Here is a 23,854-nt window from a genome sequence, read left to right on the forward strand (position 1 = left end):
CTTAATCTAAACTAACTGCTCAATCTAAACTAAAATATCCATCTAAACTATTTGCTCAGTCCAAACCAACTGCTAACTTGAACCAACTGCTCGTCTACACCAACTGCTTTATCTGAACTAACTGTTCAATCTAATCCAACTGCTCAATCTCAACCACCTGCTCAATCTTAACTAACTGCTCTATGTAAACTAATTGCTTAACCTTAGCCATCTGCTCAATCTAAACTAACTGCTCAATCTAAACCAACTAGGTACTCAATTTAAACCAACTGCTCGATCTAAACTAACTGCTCAATCTTAAATAACTGCTCAATCTTAAATAACTGCTCAATCTTAAATAACTGCTCAATCTAAACCAACTGCTCACTTGAACCAACAGCTCGTCTATTCCAATTGCTTAATCTGAACAAACTGTTCAATCTAATCCAATTGCTCAATCTCAACACACTGCTCAATCTAAACTTACTGCTCTATCTGAACTAATTGCTCAATCTAACTAACTGCTCAATCCAAAGTTTTAACCATCTGTTCGATCTAAACTAACTGCTCAATCTAAATCAACTGTTCCATTTAAATTAACTGCTTAATCTAAACCAATAACTCAATGTGAAAACTTAGGCTCAATGTGAAAATCTTAGACTCAATGTAAACAGCTTAGACTCATTGTAAAAATCTAAGAAATCAGTGGAAATATCTTCGAATCAATCTAAAAATCTTAGATTCAGTGTAAAAATCTTAAGACTCAATATAAAACTCTATACCAAAACCTCGTTATTTAACTCGATATCAAAACCTTAAATTCAACGTCAAAATGTTAACTCAAAGTGAAATCTGAAACTCGATTTCAAAATCTAAACTCAATATCAAAGCTTAAACTCCATCTTAAACTCGATATCAAAATCATATACTACATATTCAAATTTTTATCAATTTCAATATCGAAATTTTAAACTCAATCTCAAAATCTTGAACTCGTTATCAAAATCTTGAACTCATTATCAAAATCTTAATTCGTTATCAAAATCATAACTCGTTATCAAAATCTTAAACTCGTTATCAAAATCTTGAACTCATTATCAAAGGCTTAGCTCGTTATTAAAATCCTTAACTCGTTATCAAAATCTTAAACTCGATATCAAAATGTTAAACTAGATATCAAAATCTTAAACTCGATATCAAATCCTTAAATTCAATATCAAAATCTCAAACTTAATATCAAAATCATGTACCTACTCAATAACAAAATTTTTACCTCAATATCAAGTGTTAAACTCGATGTCAAAATCTTAACTCGTTATCAAATTCTTGAATTCGTTATCAAAATCTTAACTCGATATCAAATTCTTAATGTCAATGTCAAAATTGTAAACTCAATATCAAAATCTTAAATTCAATATCAAAATCCCAACCTCAATGTCTACATCTTAAACTCAATCCAAATCCAAATCTTTATCAATTTCAATATCGAAATCTTAAACTCAATCTCAAAATCTTGAAATCGTTATCAAAATCTTGAACTCATTATCAATATCTTAATTTGTTATCAAAATCTTAACTCGTTATCAAAATCTTAAGCTCGTTATCAAAATCTTGAACTCATTATTAAAATCTAAGCTTATTATCAAAATCTTAACTCGTTACCAAAATCTTAAACTCGTTATCAAAATCTTAAACTTGTTGTCAAAATCTTAAACTCGATATCAAAATCATGTACCTACTCAATAACAAAATTTTTACCTCAATATCAAATGTTAAACTCGATGTCAAAATCTTAACTCGTTATCAAAATCTTTAACTCGTTATCAAAATCTTAAACTCGATATTAAATTCTTAAACTCAATATCAAAATTGTAAACTCAATATCAAAATCTTAAATTCCAATATCAAAATCCTAAACTCAATGTCTACATCTTAATCTCAATATCAAGATCATATACTCAATAACAAAATTTTTACTCAATTTCAAATCTTAACTCGACATCAAAATTTTAAATTCGATATCATTACCTTAAACACTATATCAACATCAACTCTATATCTTAACGTGATACCAAAATCTCAAACTCAACATCAGAATCTTAAACTAAAAACTTTATATCAAAATCTTATCTCGATGTCAAAATCCAAAGTCTTCAAAGAACACACATTTAGGTACAATATAATAAAGCAGTAGATTTGCACGTACCTCTTACCTTACTTACCTCTGCTATCTCCGAACACTGCTCAGCATGAGCAATGCTGTTCTCTTTTCTATTGTGGTCTAATATTTGTTAATGTCCGATAAGAACCTCTCGCATTGCATTTTCTTGAAAACATTTTGTTATTATCCCATTAGTAATTTTTTTCCTGGACATCAACTCCTCTAGCAACACGCGTTACACAATCATGGTATATATAACATCGTCTTCCAATTTTCCAAGTGCGGTTGTATGAATTTAATAGGTTATGGTTATTCTAACCATGTGCCTGACCCAGCAATTTCGATTACAAATTCAATTATTTTATTTCGTCACTCCACTGATAGATCTCGTCCAACTGAACAATTTTGCTAATCCAGCTTTCTACATAATAACACATGATAAATCTATGTAATAACACGTTTTTCTCGGATAATTTTCCGAAGTACCCCCAAAAAAAATAATAATTTAGCGGCTTTACCAACGTGTCTATCAAACATAACCTTCAGTTCAGTCTGTGAAATGGCAACTAAATTTGCATCTGTACTCACTTACGGGTCTTGAAAAAAATCAGCACTCTCACAATCTCTTGCTGACCTTCGCGTTCTCTTCGACCTCAGGGATATTTCTGGCTTTTCTCGCTTCATTGTGAGATTTTTGTGGGCCTTATTCATCCCGCTTCTGAATGTGACGACACTCAGAAATAAAAGAAATTAACTTGTATAAACCAACAGGACTTTAATTCCGATATTCACAAGATTATATGCAGTAAATAAATCACTCAAAACTACACGTAATAATGCACGCACGCGGCCCGACAACCGCTTTTATGCGTAGCCAACACTCCTCTCCTCTCCTCTCCTCTCCGCACCTCTCCTCGCCTCGGCTCGACACGCCTCGCCTCGCCACTACTCGCTGCTCTCTCCCTCTCTCTCTCTCTCGCCGCTCATCGCGCGTTACATCTTAATTGGATAATATTATGTATATTAGAAAAGATTAATGTTGGAGATTTTACGGTCTTGAAATGAATGATGATTACCTTTTTATCCACGGGGGCTAAATTTCAGCCCCTCCCGTGTATCTTAGGGTTCCACTGCCTTGGTACGTTTCCACGAGGTCTCTTGGTCTCTTTCGAGGTAGGTATATTTTAATGGACCTCCTCCAAGTGTTGGTTGGTTGACCAGAGGTCTCCTTAGACCTACAGGCTGTCATTGGAAGGCAGCCTGTCAGCTACGATACCCCGGAATACCTACTGATCACCTACGAGTATAGATAGGTTTTTAACCCCCGACCCAAAAAGGGGTGTTATAAGTTTGACGTGTGTATCTGTGTATCTGTCGTGGCATCGTAGCGCCTAAACGGATGAACCGATTTTAATTTAGTTTTTTTTTTTTTTGTTTGAGAGGTGGCTTGATCGAGAGTGTTCTTAGCTATAATCCAAGAAAATCGGTTCAGCCGTTTGAAAGTTATCAGCTCTTTTCTAGTTACTGTAACCTTCACTTGTCGGGGGTGCAGTGTTATAAATTTTTAATTTACACTTGTGTTCTATACATTTGCTGTTACACGTATAGTATCATAAAATTCAACTAGCCTAGGCCCACAACTTTGTCTGCGTGGTTTTTTAAAATTCCGTAGGATTCATTGATTTTCCAGGATAAAAAGTAGCTTATATTGCGTCACTTCCCCAGGTTTTTTGTTGCGGCACGGTTAATAAAGACAAACCAACATACAAACAAATGAATAAATACACACTTTCGCATACCTATACAATATGGGTAATTATATATAAATTAGGACTGAAAAGAAGACTCCATAATATTATACGTTTGATACCAAATTTCCAAATAATGCTTTGGTTTGCTTAAAAGTAGGTATTCCTTTGAAATGAGCGACAAAAACGTAAAACAACTCATAATACTCGTACATGCAAGTTGAAAATATTTCACGGCACATTTTAACGTTGAAATTTTTTGTTGGAAATTCTCTTTTTAATCACCTCACAAACAGAAATTATTTCTTTGTTACTCCACAAGTTATTTTTGCAAAAAATATTTGAAATGTGCATAATGTCTGCCATTTAGATTAACCCTCAAGGAACTCGACCGCTGTGATAAGATATTCAAGAATTTGAAATGCGAAAGTGTGCATGTTTGTCTATTTGCATTGCCTTCCCATTGCCAGACCGCCTGACCGATCTTGACAAAAGGTACAGAAATACTGTCCTAGACAAGTGTAAATTAAAAATTTATACCACCCTCGACAAGTGAAGGTTAGGTTAGGTTAGGTTAGGTTAGGTCTTTCTAGGTAAAACTCCTTTCCTACCCTCAAATTATTGTCATTCATTTTTCTTCGAGAAGAGAAATTGATTAATATATTATTAAGTTTTTTTTTTATAATAGGATAATAGGTAGGTAGGCATAAAATGCTCTCCCGGAGTCAGATAGAGAGACAGAGAGAGAGAGAGAGAGATTTGGCGCTACTTTAGAGTTCAGCTGGCACTTTTGCATGTAAACTAATTTATATTATTTTGTATTTTAAAATTTATACCAGGCAGATTGAAGTCTGTTAGAGTCTATAAAATTGTCAACGCACATATTTCAGCTGAAAAAGGAAAGTATTGAACTACGCACCCTACTCACCATCTCACTAAATTGCTCCTTAAATGATGGCTCAGCAAATGTACCGCCGTATGATAGATGCCTTGAATTAACATCTAAATTACAACAATCGAAATTCAACCCTATAGCAATATTATATAAAATTACTTGTAACTTGAACAGATTCGTTGAATAAATGTAAATATTTTCCCAAGCTAATTTCAACTTAGGGACATATGCTTAGAGTTGAAATTAGCTTAACAAATATGAACCACACAGTCTCCGGTACTACGCGACTAATGCAAAAGATACGTTATTATGGAGAAAAGTTTGTACTTTCAGTGTGTACTTCAAATTGGTCGAATTTTACACGCTTTCCCATGAAATACGATGTTGCCAGAAAGGCTGGAGAGTTTAGTGCCGAATGTGCCGAATATATTTTATCGTTACTGTGATTGTGAATTAAGTAAGTAGGTATGTAGTAAGTACCTATTGTAAGTAATTATGTAGGTATTAATTAATTATGTCTGCAGTACCTACCCAGTCTTAGAAAGCCTGGAATAATTTGCTTAGTAAGATATTTTGTGAACTATTTTAAAAATAAATTGGTACTTACTAAATACACACAAGAAGCCGGCCAGGCTTCGCTCGGCTGAAATATCTTAAAATCTTTACTTTTATAAAATTTCAAGTTTCTAGAAATCTAGATCTTTAAGAAAGTATATCCTTTGATATAAATCGAATCACAGATCACTATTCACATCAACTTCTTTCATTTTATTCGTCATACTAACTGATGCTTGCTATTTCGTCAGCGTGGATTTAGGTTTTTAAAATCCCGTCGAATTATTTGATTTTGCGGGATAGAAGTAGCTTATGACACATTCCAGTTTTTAACGGTTAACCGTTCAAAAAATCACGCCAATCCGTTGCGGCGCGATTGAAGGATAAACCAATAAACTAAGTAAGAAATCCATAAACCCACAAGCAACATACAGACACACCTTCGAATTTTATGGTGAAGTAATTTAAAAAAAAACTGTTACTTTAATGTGTATTAATTGTTTACATACCTAGTTACGATCTAAAATCAATAACGTCGCCATCTTGGAGGGACGTCGATACATATATTTATTAAATGACATTGATACTATAAACATTTTATCCGCATAACTAAATTGACCCCATCTTTCACGTAAGTACCTCCCTTTACTTGATATCGGGGTAATATTTCAGCTGGCAACTTTGTGTACAAACTGTTGCTGGGTAGGCGGGCGCGGGGTTTCACGAAGGCTCTACTATTTCAAACTCGATACAGGTAATCATATAGAGCTGTCCTAACAGTCTATAAAAAAAGATTTAAGTACCTACCAAGGGAAAGATAGGCAGGGGTAGACTCTAGGTCACCCAATCAAAATCCTAAGCCTTTTATTAAAATTGGGAAGAAATTGGATACCATTTGTAAACTTTTTGACTGTCAATAATTCTTGAACTGGACAGACAAATTGACATGATTGTTATTTAATGACATATCTTAACTTAAAATTAAAGCTACGATGGTTCCAAACGCGCTGGTCTTAGACGCTTTCAGCAAACTCAGCCATAAGTGTCCTTAAATAAATAAATAAATAAAAAAAAAAACAAGTTGTTACATATTTAGAGTCGATTGAAGTTAGGGTTATTGAATAGTATATTGTTTTTATAGACCGTGGCACTACTTGAATTAATTTTATTAGATTCTAACATATTAGAAGTCCTGTAAATAAGTAGGTACCTACAATGCTAAGTAACACCTTACCTCTTTAGTACAGGTCACGTAAAATCATCTATTTAGGTATATTAAAGTAGCTCTACGTAAATATTAAGACAGTAAATTATTGGGCCCAAAGAGGAAAACTTTAAGCACTTGCTAATTAGTAATTCTCATTTCATGCTCACCGCTTGAAAATTATTAGAATTGCCTCAATAAGCAACATAATTTTATGAATCTTTGGTTATAAAAATGCCTGTGTATATAAAGCGTAATAGCAACTCTTTATATATCCAAAACCACCCCTAACAAATACGCAAACGTTAGTACGCCTCTAGCTTTATCAGTGAAAAGACGTGTTAATTTAGCCAAAGATGCAAAGGTAAGTGATTTCCGAATTGCCTAGATTTAAACCATAAAAGAAAACTTATGATCTGCAATATACCTACCGAAGGATTTATCTTATCCTAAGTACCAGGAGCTTACAATGGTAGATATAATAAAAAGTATAGGTATTTGTTTATTATCGACTTTCACAGATGCAAAGTTCGAAACTGAAGATTCATCTTGCTTGAAGTGAGGGGACTATTGTTTTTTTCTGAATGAGCATACCATTATCATGGTACATAATTAATTTACCAATTGGCAAAAATCTTTCTTTTTGATTGGCCCGAACTGAAATAATAAATATGCGGTGGTTTAAAAATTGTATTTTTGTGTCTGCTTATTATTTTCCTTGCGATTCAAAATAAAAAAAATAGACTAAAGTTAATTATTTTGCGTTTCTCTAACAAGACTTTCATAATTGAAATCGTTGTTTGAATAGGAAAAACCGGCCAAGTGCGAGTCAGACTCGCGCACTGAGGGTTCTGTACTCCGGTATTTTTCCAACATTCTGCTTTATAAATCAAAAACTATTTACGATACATAAAAATAAATAAAAATCTGTTTTAAGATGTACAGGTAAATCCCTTTCATATGATACCCCACTTGGTATAGTTCTCTTATTTTGAAAATTAAAACACATTTTAATTTTTTTTATTTATTGATGTAACCACAAATTCGCGGTTTTCAGATTTATTCCTGTACTTGTGTTATTAAATTTAACCATAACCGCGCTCAACAAATCAATTTAAAAATCAATCAATGTACCTAATTACCTACTCAAACTTGACTAAGAGTGGAAATTATTGAATTCTTCGAATAAATAAATCACTTTGAATCGTCTCCCTCCACATCGATCACAGACTTACTCAAACGGTTTAAAAGCCTTAAAAGGTTTCTAGTTTGAAAGCTTTCTCGATTTCCAAGCATAAGACCGCTAGGTAACAGCTATTTGTGGTTAGGAAGGCAAAATCTGGAATCTTCTTTTCTGCTATACAAACCGACTTTGGAAAAGCTATGAATACGAGGAGGTACCTATACTTACTCATATACCGGTAGAATCACTTGTAAAAGTTTATTTGAAGAAAAAATCTTTTTTGTTTTATTACCATATCTATTGACCAACTATTCAATTACCTAGTTCTATAAAATATGGGTAAGTCTAGGTACATTTGCCTACATAGGTAGGTATCTATCGGCACCTTTTTAGGGTAGCTTTATAAATCCTCCCTGCGCTTCAATTTCGAATATCTCCCGGTATTTTTTCGCCTTCCTGAGGCAGTCAAAATCAAATACCTAATTTATTCAAAGTATAGGTAATATTAGTGTACACTCTTTGATTTTCAATTTACGCTAATAAAACTAAAGCTACGAGGGTTCCAAATGTGCCCAGATGATGCTGTTGTTGATGTAGCTTGCACACTTTCCAGATGCATGTTTCTATCTTAGACTACATGTTCAGTTCTGACTGCAATCTTGCCTGGTATAGCCACCAGGTGAGATTGCAGTCAAGGGCTAACTAGTTATTGAACAAGTGTAAATTAAAAATTTATAACACCCCCGACGATCGAAAGTATCTGAGTTTTCCAAAACATCATTTTCAAATTTTCAAATAAATAATTATGTATTTAGGCAACGTCCATCTTGACAGCTTGACATTTGTCTATTGACATAATATTATGAACCTAACGGTTATCTAACCTTCTTTTCTACAAGAAAACTAGAAAAGAGCTGATAACTCTTAAACGGCTGAGCCAATTTTTTTAGATTATAGCTAAGAACACTCTCGATCAAGCCACCTTTCAAACAAAAAAAACTAAATTAAAATCGGTTCATTCGTTTAGGCGCTACGATGCCACAGACAGATACACAGATACACAGATACACAGATACACAGATACACAGACACACAGATACACAGATACACACGTCAAACTTATAACACCCCTCTTTTTGGGTCGGGGGTTAAAAAATCTTTTAAGTAACCCTTTTCAATCTGCCGGACCAAACTACAAAAATGTATCTTTACGTGGGAAGCAACTTTAGGATAAATTAGCATTATTAAATTCACAAATTGACTTTCAAGACCCCTGGGCCTTACGCTGAGACATCGATCCTGAAAATCCCCCGACAATTCACCAGCAGGGCTAAAAAAAATACTCGCGCGTAGGAAGCGAAGAAATATTAAAAAGTTTTGCCTTAATGTCAACAAAAAACTTTAACGTTCACCTATTTGATTGTGATTTTACAGGATCCATTGTATTTTCTTCCTAGAAATTGCTTTGAAATTTGTGATTTTCTTTTCAGTACCTTAGTTACTATAGTCTATATAAAATTTTATGAAATTGGAAATTATAAGCACCTACCTGCAACCACCTATGTACCTATACCTACCAACTCATCGTCATCATCATCATTAACTCAAGCTCACTACTAAGAACGGTGTACACACTCAGAATGATAAGGGTTTGGCTATAATCCACCACGCTGACCAAGTGTGGATTGACAGACCTCGCCACACCTTTGAGAACATTATGGAGAACTAATGCAGGTTTCATTACGATGTTTCCTTATTTTTCGAAAAGTTAGTAGGTAGTTCGGGAGGTGTGGAGCTTAGGAATCGGTTCCCAGACCTCCAGACTAGAATACCAAAGTCTTACTAACAACCTATTAATTAAAAGATTTCACATTCTTCAAACTCTACGTCACATTCAATTTAGTACAAAAAATATATAAAACACATTGACCATTTAACGCAAATCTGACTTTTATGAACTTGAAAGTTACATCAAAATAAATCCAGCTATTTTAAAATTTTAGGTATTTGTTAAAGAAATAAACATTTGCGAATGGGTGTTTGTATTTTTAAATTATGAGCGTTGAAAAATATCGTTTCATAACACTTTTGTGACGTAAAGGAAGTTCGGTCTTCAATTCATATTTGAATGCCTAAATATCACGCGATCACTTAACTGGTAGGTAATACAGGGCAAATAACCATTATATTTGCTTTTTAATAGGTAGTGTTTGTTATTTTCAGTAATGTATGTTAGAATTCACATAGATAGATATAAGATGTCCATCTATTTCCACGTGCCATTTAACTGGCCGATGCTAACGACTTCCTTCGCGTAGATTTAGGTTTCTAAACATCCCGTAGAAACATTTTTAAATACTGAGATATAAAGTATGTCCAAGGCTACCCTAGGGAATAGGAATGGTGCGAGCGGAGTAATAGCAATGGGTGCTGTATGGGGCCGCCCAAAGGTAACCTACTCGAAAATGGACCACCTTTGGGAATATTGTAAAAAGGTTTGCACTGGCTTCGCTCGCGCGTTTTAATTATTCATTTGTAAGTTACCTATCCACACGCCACAGAATGAGCAGCCTCAATATGTCACAAGTATGCTAGATCTAGTGTAGGTATGCAAAGCTTATATTATTTAAAAAAATACAAACATCCTAGTCCTGGCCACTTTCCACGTACGAGCAGTAAGCAGTCAAATAAATCCCTCCGGCCTTTTTTCAGTTCCGTAGATTACTTCAAGCGCCACAAAGAAAATCCTATTTACTCGCTATGCGTGATTCGAATGCGAATAAAAAAATCTAGATCATACGCTTAAAAGCCTACCTATTATTGTACTTATCCATTTTATATCAATATTTTCATTTCTTTTTATATACCAAAGAAGAGAATAAAGTACCTAGTTTAACTAAGATTTATGACCTGCGGTGTAACTACTTAAAGATGAGGGCGGTCGGTCTTCAGGTACCTAATGCTTATGTATTAGTAATTAGTAATTACTAATTAACCATTTTTGTACTTAGCCATAATTGGTAATTATAGGCATAGGTACAAAAATATAATATGTCTATTGTCTATTGTCTATGCACTATGTATGGCTACTATGTACAATGTACATATGTAATGACTAATGACTGATTATACATATTTCCCAAAAACAAAAGCTAAACGCCAGCTATGACATACCATTTACACCATCATTTCATCTGATAGGAGGCCGTGACAAAAGACCGTGGTAAAATATCTAATCAAAGGGTAAAAGTTACCACCATGGCGGCAAAGCCGTGCCGCCGACCATAACGTTTCAACACGATATTACGCAGATATCTACTAGGGGTAGAAAATGGGTTTAATAAAACTGCTAGTAGGTACATGTTAGGTTACCCCTTTCCATCTTAGACTACATCATCATTTATCATCTAGTGAGTTTGCGATAGGCTTGACATCGAATCACAAAGCCTACAGCAAACTACTGGCATTAATTTTTTAAATAACTTTTTGTTCATTTAAGCGGAATTTACATTACGAAATTAGTGACACGAAATTAGTTTCATTATCAATTGCACATGTAAACATCTTATTTCATGATGCATGCATAACACATGCATTACGAAATTAGACGTTTACACGTGATATTGATAATGAAATTCAATTTCAATTTCAATTTCAAAGCCTTTATTTACTCCTTATCTTATCTTAATCCTAATTATTTACATATTATTTTTTAAGTTATTTACATTTTATATCTAGTATTTAGTATTATGTTTGTGGTATTATAGTCCAACGATATTGTACAAATAGCAGGAATAAATTGGCTTGAAAGTGCCAAAGACAGAAAAAAATGGCACCAACTGGAGGAGGCCTATACCCAAGAGTCAGATAATGAAATTAGTGTCGTGAAACTAATTTCGTGCCATTAATTTCGTAATGTGAATTCCGCTTTAAGCCTAGGAGTTCGTTATCTCTTCTGGCAGTATTAATTATCCTAGTGAATTCCCTGAGGGGACAAAGGGCTCGTAAAATAAAACACAAGCACGTGTTTACTTACCCCAAGGTAAATTTATAGCGTGAAACGCACGCAAAGGTGATTTCAAAGTTTATAAAGGTACTGAAGGATTCTACATTTTATGTAAACTGTACGTTACACGCTTTCAGGTGCTATCTATGTAAACCATTTTAAAATGTATTTACATTCTACACTATATAACGAATCTGTTTGAATGATTATACTGCAAACTTGGCGAGGAAAACTGCTGTAGGTAGAAATTGTCATTCAGTTTTCACCGATGGTGGATAGCGAAGTTCCTTTATCTCTTTATGTGTTATTCATATTATATTTAACAAATGTGGCTTGGTCAAGTCCTAAACAATAAAATTACGTTCATTATGTGACATATTTTTACTGTCATATTAGTGTATTCATAGAGAAAAATTCAGAACCTGTTCGGAACACATTCAGTATTTATCATCCTCATTTTTCTCTATCAAAACTAAGTATATTATAGGGAAAATATTATGGCTAAAATAAACGTAATAAATTGACTTCACCGAGCCACATTATTTTGTTAAAAGTGTACTGATGCTTTCACAATCATTGAAAATGTTAGAATGCGCGAGAGAGAAGAAAATTTCGCTATTCAAAGAACCAACAGATTGATCGGATGGTATTAGTACCTATTATTAATTTATTTAATAATAGCCATAGCAGACTCGACTCGACATAGATTATGTCGTATGCCTGCGTTCAATTTCTGTATTGAAATAATAAACGAAATCGATTTGAATCGCTGCGACTGAAGATATGTGTGCGGAGTAGAGCGTTCAATAACGAATCAAGCAATCCGAAAAGCTACTGCTATCGCCCCTAACGTTTAGTGTAAATTGGCCAAACTATCCGACTACCTGGAGGTTTGAACTAAACCCTTACTCAAATATCCGTGCAAATCCGGGGCGGGTCGCTAGTGTATTATAAATGCGTGATGACAACTATAAATTCCCCGCTAAACATATTGTCGGTAGGTATAATCTTATATACACGGGTGGCGAGTTCAAGGGTAGGTTGAAATCTCACTTTACCGATCTGTTCCCCGAGAGGTTGGATGTCCTTGAGAGATTATACCTCCCGTAACTAACAAAGGATAAGAGTAGGTAGATGTGACCAATGGGACTAATAATGCTCTTACTTTTCAGTTATGTTATCACTTGCTTTTACGGTAAAGGAAAACATCGTGAGGAAACCTGCATGTCTCAGAGTTCTCCTTAATTTTATCAAAAGTGTGTGAAGACTGCAGCTCTCAATGGCCAGCTGAGAGGAGACTGTTCAGTAGTGTGCCGCCAACGGGCTGGAGTGTCTCATTCTTTTTATTTCTACATCCTAGTAATAATTAACGTAGGTATTATAGTAGTAGTATATTCGTTGGTATATATAATAAAGCAATCAAAAATAAGTGCTGTCGTGAATCGCGATTCGATTGCAAATCCCCATTCTGCCCTATATCCTCATTCGCGCTCAATTTCCGCCTTCGTTGCGACTTTGCGAGAGAAATTACCGCCTATTCCTTTGAAAATTAATTTAATTCACCTGTATTGGAAGGCTTTTTTTATTATTTGCGGCAAAATTATAATAAGTACCTAAGCTGAAGCTGAAGTCAAAAATAATTTAAATTCTTGGTAATAATTATGTGAATTAAGTTAACTTAAATATTAAATATTTGATTGATCTTAATACTTAATACCTATGCATTAGATATAATAAATTCGTTTAGAAGAATGCTTTGTTACCTACTAAGTATGTAATATTATGTGGATTCACCATAGATAATAACTACAGAAATTGATTATAATAATTTTATTCTTGTGGATACAACAAATTAGATACGATCACACTACGATCAGCCAGTGGGATGTATTCAAGGACGTAACCCTGTGGAGATATTATTTGACTGGGGATAATACATTGTCGTGAAGACACCTGCACGTCTGAGAGTTATCCTTAGTGTTCTCAAAGATGTGTGAAGTCTGCCAATCAGCCCTTGGCCAACGTGGTGTACTACGACCTAACCCTTCTCATTCATTCATGAAGAATAATATTACAGTGGGCTGGGTTTATGAGTGTATGGAGTTATATTAATCATAATTTTAGCTAGGTAGGTACAAGGAAACATAAAACTACTATTAAAAATCGTAGCAAAAGCTACGAAAAAGCCAACGTAAAAATGTATGGTTTTTTGATTAAAGTGAGTGCTTCGAACAAACTGTTTGAAATTTAGATCAACATTAATAAATACATAAATTGTGTCACTACAGAGTACAGACGTGCCACAGCCACACTATTATATTAGCAATTATTATTTATCAAGCTTTCAACAGCTGCCGCTAACGTGTGTTCATTGTTCAATACTGACAACATCGCGGCCACAACCAATCACGGCCTTAGCACGCTAGCCACCACGCGAACCACATCGCGACCACCCATTAGTAATTTGTGGCTACGTCAACGCAACGGCAGGCAGTTATGTTGGTACACCGAGACCATTTGCTCGCGACCACTGCCTGACGACATTTTTGATTAGCGTGGTCCGTCTGAATAGACAGTGTTCTAGTTTTAGTCACTTCTATAACGAGCTTAGACAGACCGTTGAATTTTTTATCGTTCTCGCGCTGTAGCCTTCAGATGGAAATAGTAATAACTGTTATGGTATGATAACTACCAATTGAATAATTTATTTATAACGCACCCGCACTAGATGCTCATAAGGCCCTTCGATATCCAAGAGTCTACTTTCTCGGTCCACCTTTACTATGACTGGTTGACCGACCCCGGCCTCGCACGGGGAACCTACCTATTCTATAGGCAAATATGAATGTGTTATATTTGAAAACTTATAAACCTTTCTCATGGTCTGATCTGAATGTTAATGAAACCCGTATTGAATTGTACTGAAAAAGGTAGGTACCGACCAGTTTTTTAGGGTTCCGTACTGCAAAAGGAAAAATCACTTATAGGATCACTTTGTCGTCTGTCTGTCTGTATGTCTGTCGTGTCTGCCAAGAAAATCTATAGAGTACTTCCCGTTTACCTAGAGTCATGAAAGCAGGTAGGTAGATCTTATAACTTAAGTACTTAAAGGAAAAAATCCGAAAACCTCGAATTTGTGGTATTTAAAAAAAATTTAAAACGTGTGCTAAAATTCAAAGTACGATAGCTATACCAAGTGGGGTATCATATGAAAGGGTATGTGCTTAATAGTTTTTGATTTGTCGTGCAAAATGTCGAAAAAATAGCCGAGTACGGAACCCTCCGCGCGCGAGTCTCACTCGCACTTGGCTGGTTTTTTACCGAAATCGAATCCGTTCAGTAGTTTCAGCATGAAGTGCGCATAGATAGATAGACAATGGACACCCTCCCTGGCGCAGTGGTGAGCGCTGTGTACACCAAATATTAGAGGTTTGTATCTCATTTCGTCTACTGGCTAGAGACCAGTGGCGTGGAGGTTATAGAGGCATAAATGCACTGCTTACCTCGGTTGAAATAGCTCAATGCATATTTTTCATTATGTCCTGCCAGTGAACAGATTCCTACCTAACTAATGCCTACCCTGGCCTGGCTTCAAACCCTGTGCACCTGTGCACGCCACTGCTAGAGACCCATGACAAGCGAACAACCCGACAGACAATAGAGTGACATTACCAGGGCTCAGATTTTGCCCTTTGGGTACGAAACCCTAAAAAAAGACAGACAAGCCGGCGAGTGGGCGGGCGGGCGTTCGGTCGGGCGGCGCTGATTATACCACAGGGGACTAGCGCAAGTCCTGCCACGTCACGCGTCGTAGCCCTTCGTAGCCCGTAGGTCAACATTGAATACCTATTATACCTACTCATCGGGTGAAATGATAAGTACAATAAATAACAGCAATTAATATAGTTTAGCATTATGTATTTTATTATTTCTACTTGATCAGCCTTAAGAGAGGGGTCTCTCCGTCACTCGCTCCATACAAACATAGTTCGTCTTTCATTGGAATACTAACCAATCATACTCAATGGCATTTTGTAGAAACGTTCCGGGAACTAATATCTATGCCTATGGTTTTCCAGATTTCCGTTAAAATATTTGTTTTCAAAGTTACGCGGTCTTAAAAATTCACATACAAATCTTTGAGCCCCTGTAATTTTAAATAAACATATTTTTAGAAAAATCTAAACACTAACACTAACACCACAGGCACAGATATTAGTTTCTAGAATATGTCTGCAAAGTTTTATGGACTTTGGTTGCTTAATATTCAAATGAAATTGGGACTACGATTGTATGAAGTAAGTGACGGAGAGAGCCCTGATAAATAACCTACGTACCTATACAAGAAATTTAAGGTTCCGTACCCGAAAGAGTGCCATGGTCACCTTATTACTAACCATGTCCGTCATCCTGTACCCTATTCTATAGCCACTATGACAACAAAAAAATACAAATTTCAAAATGGCCGCCATGTAAAAATGTGCAATGGGACAGAACCCTTCATGTGTGAGTCTGACTTGCTCTAAATCAAGTCTTGGCTGTTTTTTTTCTCGATCTACGTACAGGTACCTCTGTGTAACTACGTCCCTATTTAAGTAGAATTAAGTTAAAAATAAATAAATGGAAAAAATAATACAATACTTAAGTAGGTCTATCTAAATGAAATATGAAGTAAGGCCAGACGATGGAACATTTTAAGAATTTACCAATTTAATAATATATTATTTCCAATAATAAGTACTATAGGTTATTTCCCTAGAGAAGTAGGTAAGACGACGCTTGCAATAATAAAATAACAATATTACGTTAGGAACATGAGTAGGATTCACTAGGAGTTTAGGCGCGAGAGTTGTTTTGATCATGTTTCGATTACAATCAAATTGAATTTCGATTTCTTCTCGGTTTCTTCATTTGCACATTTTAAGGAGAAAATTAATTATAGGTATAGATAACTATAGGCCTACCTAAATAGTTATCTATACCTATAATCTATCTTTATATATCTATCCCTACTATAAACCATCCTCGTCAAATATTCTAAAATCTAATTGATAGTGACCAGCGCATTGTAAACATCTAGATTCTAGAACGCCATTGTACGAGTACCTTAATATGTATTATAGTACTAACATACAGCTACTAGGCTACCATACTATTTATAGTGGGAAATTATGCAGGCTCTAATAGTACTAATAAAACCACATTTACATTATATCGTGACGTCGTATGCCTTTTTGATAATTTTAATTAAATCATTGTAAAATAGAAATAACTTTGTAAATAATGACGTATTTGCCTTAATATAGTAGTGCCTCTCATTTAGGTACTTTTCACTTGTAGGTCTTCTAAATTATCACAGTCTGTTAATACATTGTAGATACGCGGGAAACGAGTTATCGTTGGTAACCGCGAGTCGTAGGCGAGGGTTTACGATCGTCACGAGTTGGTGATAAAATAAATAATCTTAACGTGTGTGTTTCACAATTTTTCTGTATCTTTAATTGAAAACAAGTAAATAAACTAGAGTAGGTATACTAAAAGGAAATCATTTCTTACGCCATATTCTAGTCTTGAGATTTTGGTGGCAAATAATTTTTTTTACGATTTGCACCTTATTTTATCGGGCGGAGTTAATTAATTTCAAATTTCACTTTGCCACTCATAATTTAAACAAAACAACTAACAAAAAGTCAATGCTAACACTAAATGGTGCATATTTTAGTAACCATACACATTTTTTAAATCCCACCTCGTTCTCAAGGCCATGTTTATTTGCATTGTAAGTGTATTTTTTGAGCTAATGTATTGAAATAGATCAAACAAGTAGTAGTATATTATACCTCGGTAGTAATATTATATTTCAATGCTTAATAGTTCAAAATCTATTTTCTGATAAAACCACAAAATATAATAATATATAAATACCCTACCTACCCTCCAATCACTCTTTCACAATGTTTCCCGATACTGACCAGATCTAAATAATCGTGATAGAAACGGGCTCCAAGTACCTAGTTAGTAGTTATATGTATGGTGGTATTGGTGGTACACAATCACTAAACCTACTCTTAACTAGGTATACTGAATCCCCCTTTCACAATGCTCTCCGTTGTTACTTATAAACTAAAAAGTATCTAGGTCTAAAGAATCGTGATAGAAACGGGCTCCAAGTACCTACCAAGTAGGTAGTTATACGATCGATCGATACATTACTATTATTAATTCATTGTTTCTAAATAAGTACCTTCTGGCTTCTACCCCCTATCTAAACAGTATCTAAGCCACTTAGATTATATTGACTAGGTTAGTTACCTGTATTCTGCTGACCACCACCACCTGACCACCTGGTCACCATTTAAACAAAAATTAGGTACGGAATACCTACGAACGATGTGTTTAAAATTATTCGTGAAATTATATTAAAAATTTGAAAATAAATGATGATTTTTAGGGTAATAAATATTTTAGGGTAATTTATGGTGGATTGCAACAGAAACTAGGGTAAAACCAAAATTGTAAGTGGAAACACTGCGTGTCTGTCAATGTCAAACTGTCAGCTTGGTTGCAACTTGCAGACTGCGGTGAGCGGTGTCAAAGAGTCTGTGTTTGAGTTTTGTGATTGTGTAAATAGGAAGTATTAGGTAAAATTGTTTGTTTTTATTTGTTTTACAAGTGTTTTTAGTATTTTTTTAAAAAGCTACTTTTACAAGACATGTTATTTTACCAGTACGTGATAGGCAACGCGTGAAAGACCATTTTATCTGACTCAACCATGATGGCTATACAAACCTTTGTGTTTTTCGACTTGGAAACCACAGGCATACCAGCAAATCGAGCAAAAGTTACCGAAATAACGCTAATATCGGTTTCGCGGAGTGACATTGCAGAAGCAGATGGAGTGACTCTACCGGCGATAAGCAAGTTATCACTTTTGTGTAACCCGAAAAAAAATATACAGCCAGCGGCCGTTAAATTGACTGGCTTAACGAACGAGTTTTTAAAAAATCTTCCAGATTTTAAAGACAATGTTAAGTGTATAAATGCATTTTTGGATAAACCAAAGCCAGTCTGTCTTGTAGCCCATAATGGAAACAGATTTGATTTTAAAATATTACAAATAGAATACCAGACTGCAAACGAGGAGTTACCACATGGATTACTATGTATAGACACCTTAGATGCTTTTAGAAACATATTGAAAAATCCAAAGTATTGCTCTAATATGTCAGTGCATGATATTTCAACAAGTTCTCTAGATGAAAGTGATAGAATCATTAAAGATGACAGCTGGCAAGATCTAAGTATAGAAGAAGTTCAAGAAATTGATGAGTTGATTGAGCACTTCTCACAGATTTCAAGTACACCGAAAGGTATAAAAGCTAGAAAAAAAATTAAAACTGAAACTCCAAAAGTAGAAAAAGCTCCAAAAATCAGTTATACTTTATGCAGTATATATGAAAAATTGTTAAATAGAAAACCAAAGGAATGTCATAGAGCTGAGGCAGACTGTATCATGCTTTTGGAATGTGCTATTGCAACAAAACATGACTTTTTAGCTTATGCTGACAGTAAACAAAAATTAATCAGCCAAATATAGTTTAACATACTAAGTTAAATAGATTAAGAGAAATTGTAAATTTAAGACAAAGTCACTAAGGTTGAAATCTATCGAGTACATGTTGACTTTGCTAAGACTTAAGTTTCAGTTAAAATGAGACAGATTTATGCCAGCAGTATAATACCGTCTCATTTAAACAGTGTCTTAAGTCTGAGCAAACTCAAAGTTTGCTCTATAGATGTGAGCCTAATATAACTTGAAATCTATAGAGTGAACTTTGAATTTGCTCAGACTTGAGACACTTGAAACAAGACAGTGTTATATCCCTTACATAAATCTGTCTCGTTTTAAATGAAACTTACGCCTGGTCAAAGTCAAAGAATGCTCTAATAGATCTCTAGATAGTGCTGCAAAGAAAATCATATCCTATTTTCATATGCTATTTACATTATATGACATGTTATTTTTATTGACTTCAGAAAATGTATAATTTATGTTAAACAAAGTGAATTTATATATTTACCAAATTTTTATATTGTGCCTTTTCTTTTGCCTTTTTCTGTAAGTATCATGAGACATTTAAAAGCATCAGGTACATAATAATTATATCAAAGTAGGTACTGAGTACCTATTCTTTATTTTAAGCATGCTATCAATGTATATGTTATAAGATCTGGTCACCCTAATGTATCAAATATTGTAACAATGCAAGGATTAACAGTTAGGTAACAATGACTCACATTGAATCATGCAAGATATCTTTAGATATAATCCTTGTGCTGAGTGCATGCATCATGCAAGATATTTTTAGATATAATCATTGTGGTGAGTGCGTTCTCATTTGTGCATTATATGTACCTTATATTTCTTTTAAGAATTTTTAATTTTTTTAAATGTTTTATTCAATTTAATTTTTATTTCTAATCAATACCAGATATCTGTTTTTTAATTGATCACTTAGTTTTTACTTGTATACAATCAAAGTAATAATTATATACTGTACCTAATGACTGATAATACATATCTATGCTGATAATAAAAAATCAACAATTTTATTTTTATTTCATTTTAATCTGGTGTAGTACAGATCATTAACAAATGTTATTTGGTGATTTATTTATATTTATTTAAAAATATTTTTAACTGAAAAGCTTTCAGTTAAAAATATTTTTTTTAAAACAATTATTTAGTAGTTTTAAAAAAAAGTTGATTATACAATCTAACTACGGATGTTGTACTACTATTGTAATTTTGAACGTTATGCATACATTTTGATAACACACTCCCATATTTGCTCTAAAGTACGATTTTAGGCCTCAATCCGTTTTTGCATGATAATAAATACCTTACACATAGAGCAAATGTGGTGAGTGCATTCTTAAAGTGTATGCATTATACCTTTTATTTTTTCAAGAATTTTTCAGATTTTTTGATATTTTATTCATTTTAATTTTTATTTCTAATCAAGACCATATACTTGTTTTTTTTAATTGATTACTTAGTTTTTACTTGTATACAATCAAAGTAATATTTATTATATTATATTGTCCCTACCTAAGGACGTGACAATAAAAAATCAACAATTTTATTCCTATTTCATTTTTAACGTACTTACCTACCATATGGATTTTGACCACACAATCACCAACAAATATGTGCCTCATATTTGTATACATATGTATACAATCAACCCATATACAAATATTTTTATATGTGTGTGTGTGTGTGTGTACCACATAATGTATTTTAATTTGTTTACCAATCACATTTACTGAAAAAGACATCTGATGTCATTTTTCAGTCACAGAAGCTTTTCAGCACTAATGCCGAGCTTAACCTTGAATCCGACTCACACGACCGCATTTTCTAGAACAATACAGTATTGAAGTCAGAGTGTCTCTTGTCTACTTTGAGTAGGTAGATGCACTCGAGTCGTTCTGACTGCATAACTAAGCAGATAGCTTTATAGTAATCTAGTTAAGACGTAAATGGCTGACTCTTAGCTAAATGACTGTAATAGATACCTAATAGAACCCGCCATTTACGTTTAGAGGTTTTATTTATTTATTGGCAGATTACTTTCAGAACTTATTATTATTTACTAGAGGATGCCCGCGACTTCGTCAGTGTGGATGTAGGTTTTTGAAGATCCCGTGGGAACTGTTTGGTTTTCCGGGATAAAAAAATGTCTAGGTATGTCAATAAAATGGACGCAAGCTACCTCGGTACCAAATTTCATACAAATCGGTTGAGCAGATGGGTCTTTAGGAATCCCGTGGGAACTTTTTGATTTTCCGGGATAAAAAGGAGCCTATGTCCGTCCCCGGGATATAATTTCTGTACCAAATTTCGTCAGAATCCGTTTAACTGTTGGGCCGTGAAAAGGTAGCAGACAGACAGACAGAACAGACAGACAGACAGAACAGACAGACACACTTTCGCATTTATAATATTAGTATGGATTACTAATACTAGATGATGCCCGGGACTTCGTCCGCATGGACATATGTTTGAAAAATACCGCGGAAACCAAGAATTTTTACAGGATAAAAAGTAGCGTATGTGTTAATCCATGTCTAATCTATCTCCATTCCAAATTTCAGTCAAATCTGTCCAGTAGTTCTTGCATGAAAGAGTAACACACACACACACATACAAACTTTCTTTATAATATTAGTGTGATAGGTAGTTAAGTACTCAGGTGCTCTTAGAACTTTCTTTGTAAAGTTTATCTGAAGATTTGATTTTATCTAAAAACATTAAACACTTCAAATCTTTAGAATCGCGACGTATTTAAAAGATCACTGGCTCAGTAGGGTAGTTTCAGCAATGGGTACCTATTATAGGTACGCGTAGAGGGTTTATGTTCCGGTTAAGTGAGTTTGGGAGAACCTTATAATAAAAAGAAAAGAATAATAGAACTGAAAATCGTCATCAACACATCGCCGGCTCACTACCAAGCACAGGTCTTCCCTCAGAATGAGAAATTTCACTTTATGTAAACATTATGGAGAACTTTCAGGCATGCAGGTTTCCTCGCGGTGTTTTCCTTCATCATTGAAGCAAGGAATATTTAATTGCGTAAAAAGGCACTAACTCCGAAAAGTTAGCTCGAAATTCGAATCCCGGACCCTCCGAGTATGAAGCCAACGTCTTAACCACTAAGCTATAGCAACTTTTTGAACTGAAAACATAATCAGAGACTAGGTGTGTAAATAGGTACTTTTAGCAATGTAGCAAGCAATGTCACTAGTTTTCAGTGAAAACAAAGCATTGGATCTCAGAAGTTCGTTGAGCAACTTCGGATAGGCACTTAGAAACTATCGATTGCATGGCGGAATGCACATTTCGATTGCCTTACTTTTCAGCACTTATATCGAGGTTGACCTTGATTTCGATCGGTACCTACTCCATGCAATCGTCCGCAGTGTTTTTAGAAGATCAATCGTGATAAGTTTTTATATAAATAAGTACCTACTAATAACTAATGTAAGCTAAATTGTTGCAGTCAGGAAGGCTGTCTGTAATAGGTAGGTATACTATAGAAGTCCATACCTACCTATACTACCTAAAGGTACCTATAGTACACGATAGGTTCAGATGGCAATGATCGGGGTATGGTAGGAGGTATGAGGGTGCGCTATTCCGCGCCGGGTTAGCACGGGGGCTGTGCGGATGTGCGGGGCGTCCCCACCCCGATTGTCATCTTGGCCTGTCTCGTACTAAGTATACCTACCTACTTAATTCCTTACAACCTGATTGAGCGCACAGCTAGTGAATCAGATTAATCTGACCGGGTAGTGGGTGGTAGACTGGTATCTAGTGGTCTTCTAGGTAGGATTTTGATTCACAGTCGAATGAGCTAGCACTAAGCACACCTAGGATTGAGAAAATATTAACGTAGTTATCTATGTTAGGTAGTAGGTAGGTACCTATACAATAACTTTTAAGTATTTGATACCGAATAGATATAAGATAACTCAAAACCTACCTACTAGAAATATAAACAAATATCGTCATCATCTTCATTATCAAACCAATGCAGGGTCTCCTCTCAGAATAAGAAGGGTTTGGGGTTTGGCTATTATATAGTCATACGATGATGGCCAAGTGTGGATTGGCAAACTTAACACAACTTTAAGAACATTGTAGAGAACTCTTATCAGGCATGCAGGCTTCCTCAGAGAGCCAGCGCGTGCCAGGCGGATGTTTTCTGTCTTCCTTCATCGATAAAGCAGGTGATAACTACTTACCTAATTGCTTAGAACTCACATAACTCCAATCCAAAGTTAAAATTACCTAGGTAGTTCCCGAAATCGAATCCCGGAGTCTCCGACTAGAAGGCATAACCATTGGTGCATCACCCCTTCCTAGGCTATCACCGCTTCGACACATTATAGAATAGATGGTTTCTGTACTTCAAAATCAAAGAGGGATTCGACCTTGAATCTAGCACTTGATACCTACGAGCGCAGCGCTTTTTGTAGAAAAACTCAATGGGAACTACTCGCAGCTCGGCTAGAGAGCCCTTCTGTGGTTTTGAGCTGAACACTTTTGTCATCATT

The 23,854-nt window shown here is 34.9% G+C and overlaps 2 protein-coding genes and 1 long non-coding RNA gene across 3 annotated transcripts in view; 2 read left to right on the top strand and 1 right to left on the bottom strand.

The window, feature by feature from the left end:
- Positions 1 to 840: 840 nt before the first annotated feature.
- On the bottom strand, positions 841 to 15,348 carry LOC123865144. Its single transcript, XR_006795919.1, has 4 exons — positions 15,194 to 15,348; positions 15,114 to 15,116; positions 1,898 to 1,904; positions 841 to 851 (listed from the first exon to the last, which is right to left on the bottom strand). It is a non-coding gene; the product is annotated as an uncharacterized LOC123865144 (long non-coding RNA).
- Positions 6,859 to 23,854, top strand: part of LOC123865139 (facilitated trehalose transporter Tret1-2 homolog) — a 42,520-nt gene continuing 25,524 nt past the window's right edge. The window contains exon 1 of the mRNA XM_045905984.1: positions 6,859 to 6,906. Within this exon, the coding sequence (XP_045761940.1) occupies positions 6,899 to 6,906 (8 nt within the window). The 5' untranslated portion in view covers positions 6,859 to 6,898. The remainder of the gene's footprint in view (positions 6,907 to 23,854) is intronic.
- Positions 18,325 to 20,877, top strand: LOC123865141 (three prime repair exonuclease 2-like). Its single transcript, XM_045905986.1, has 2 exons — positions 18,325 to 19,391; positions 19,543 to 20,877. Exon 1 carries the CDS (start codon positions 18,504 to 18,506, stop codon positions 19,326 to 19,328), a length of 825 nt encoding a protein of 274 aa, XP_045761942.1. The 5' UTR covers positions 18,325 to 18,503; the 3' UTR covers positions 19,329 to 19,391; positions 19,543 to 20,877.

The sequence above is a fragment of the Maniola jurtina genome, chromosome 5 (assembly GCF_905333055.1).
Source record: "Maniola jurtina chromosome 5, ilManJurt1.1, whole genome shotgun sequence".
In the NCBI taxonomy this organism is placed as follows: domain Eukaryota; kingdom Metazoa; phylum Arthropoda; class Insecta; order Lepidoptera; family Nymphalidae; genus Maniola; species Maniola jurtina.

What these genes read in the sequence shown, in the direction of transcription:
- LOC123865141 (XM_045905986.1), top strand. Translation starts at nt 18,504, where the DNA reads ATGATGGCTATACAAACCTTTGTGTTTTTCGACTTGGAAACCACAGGC.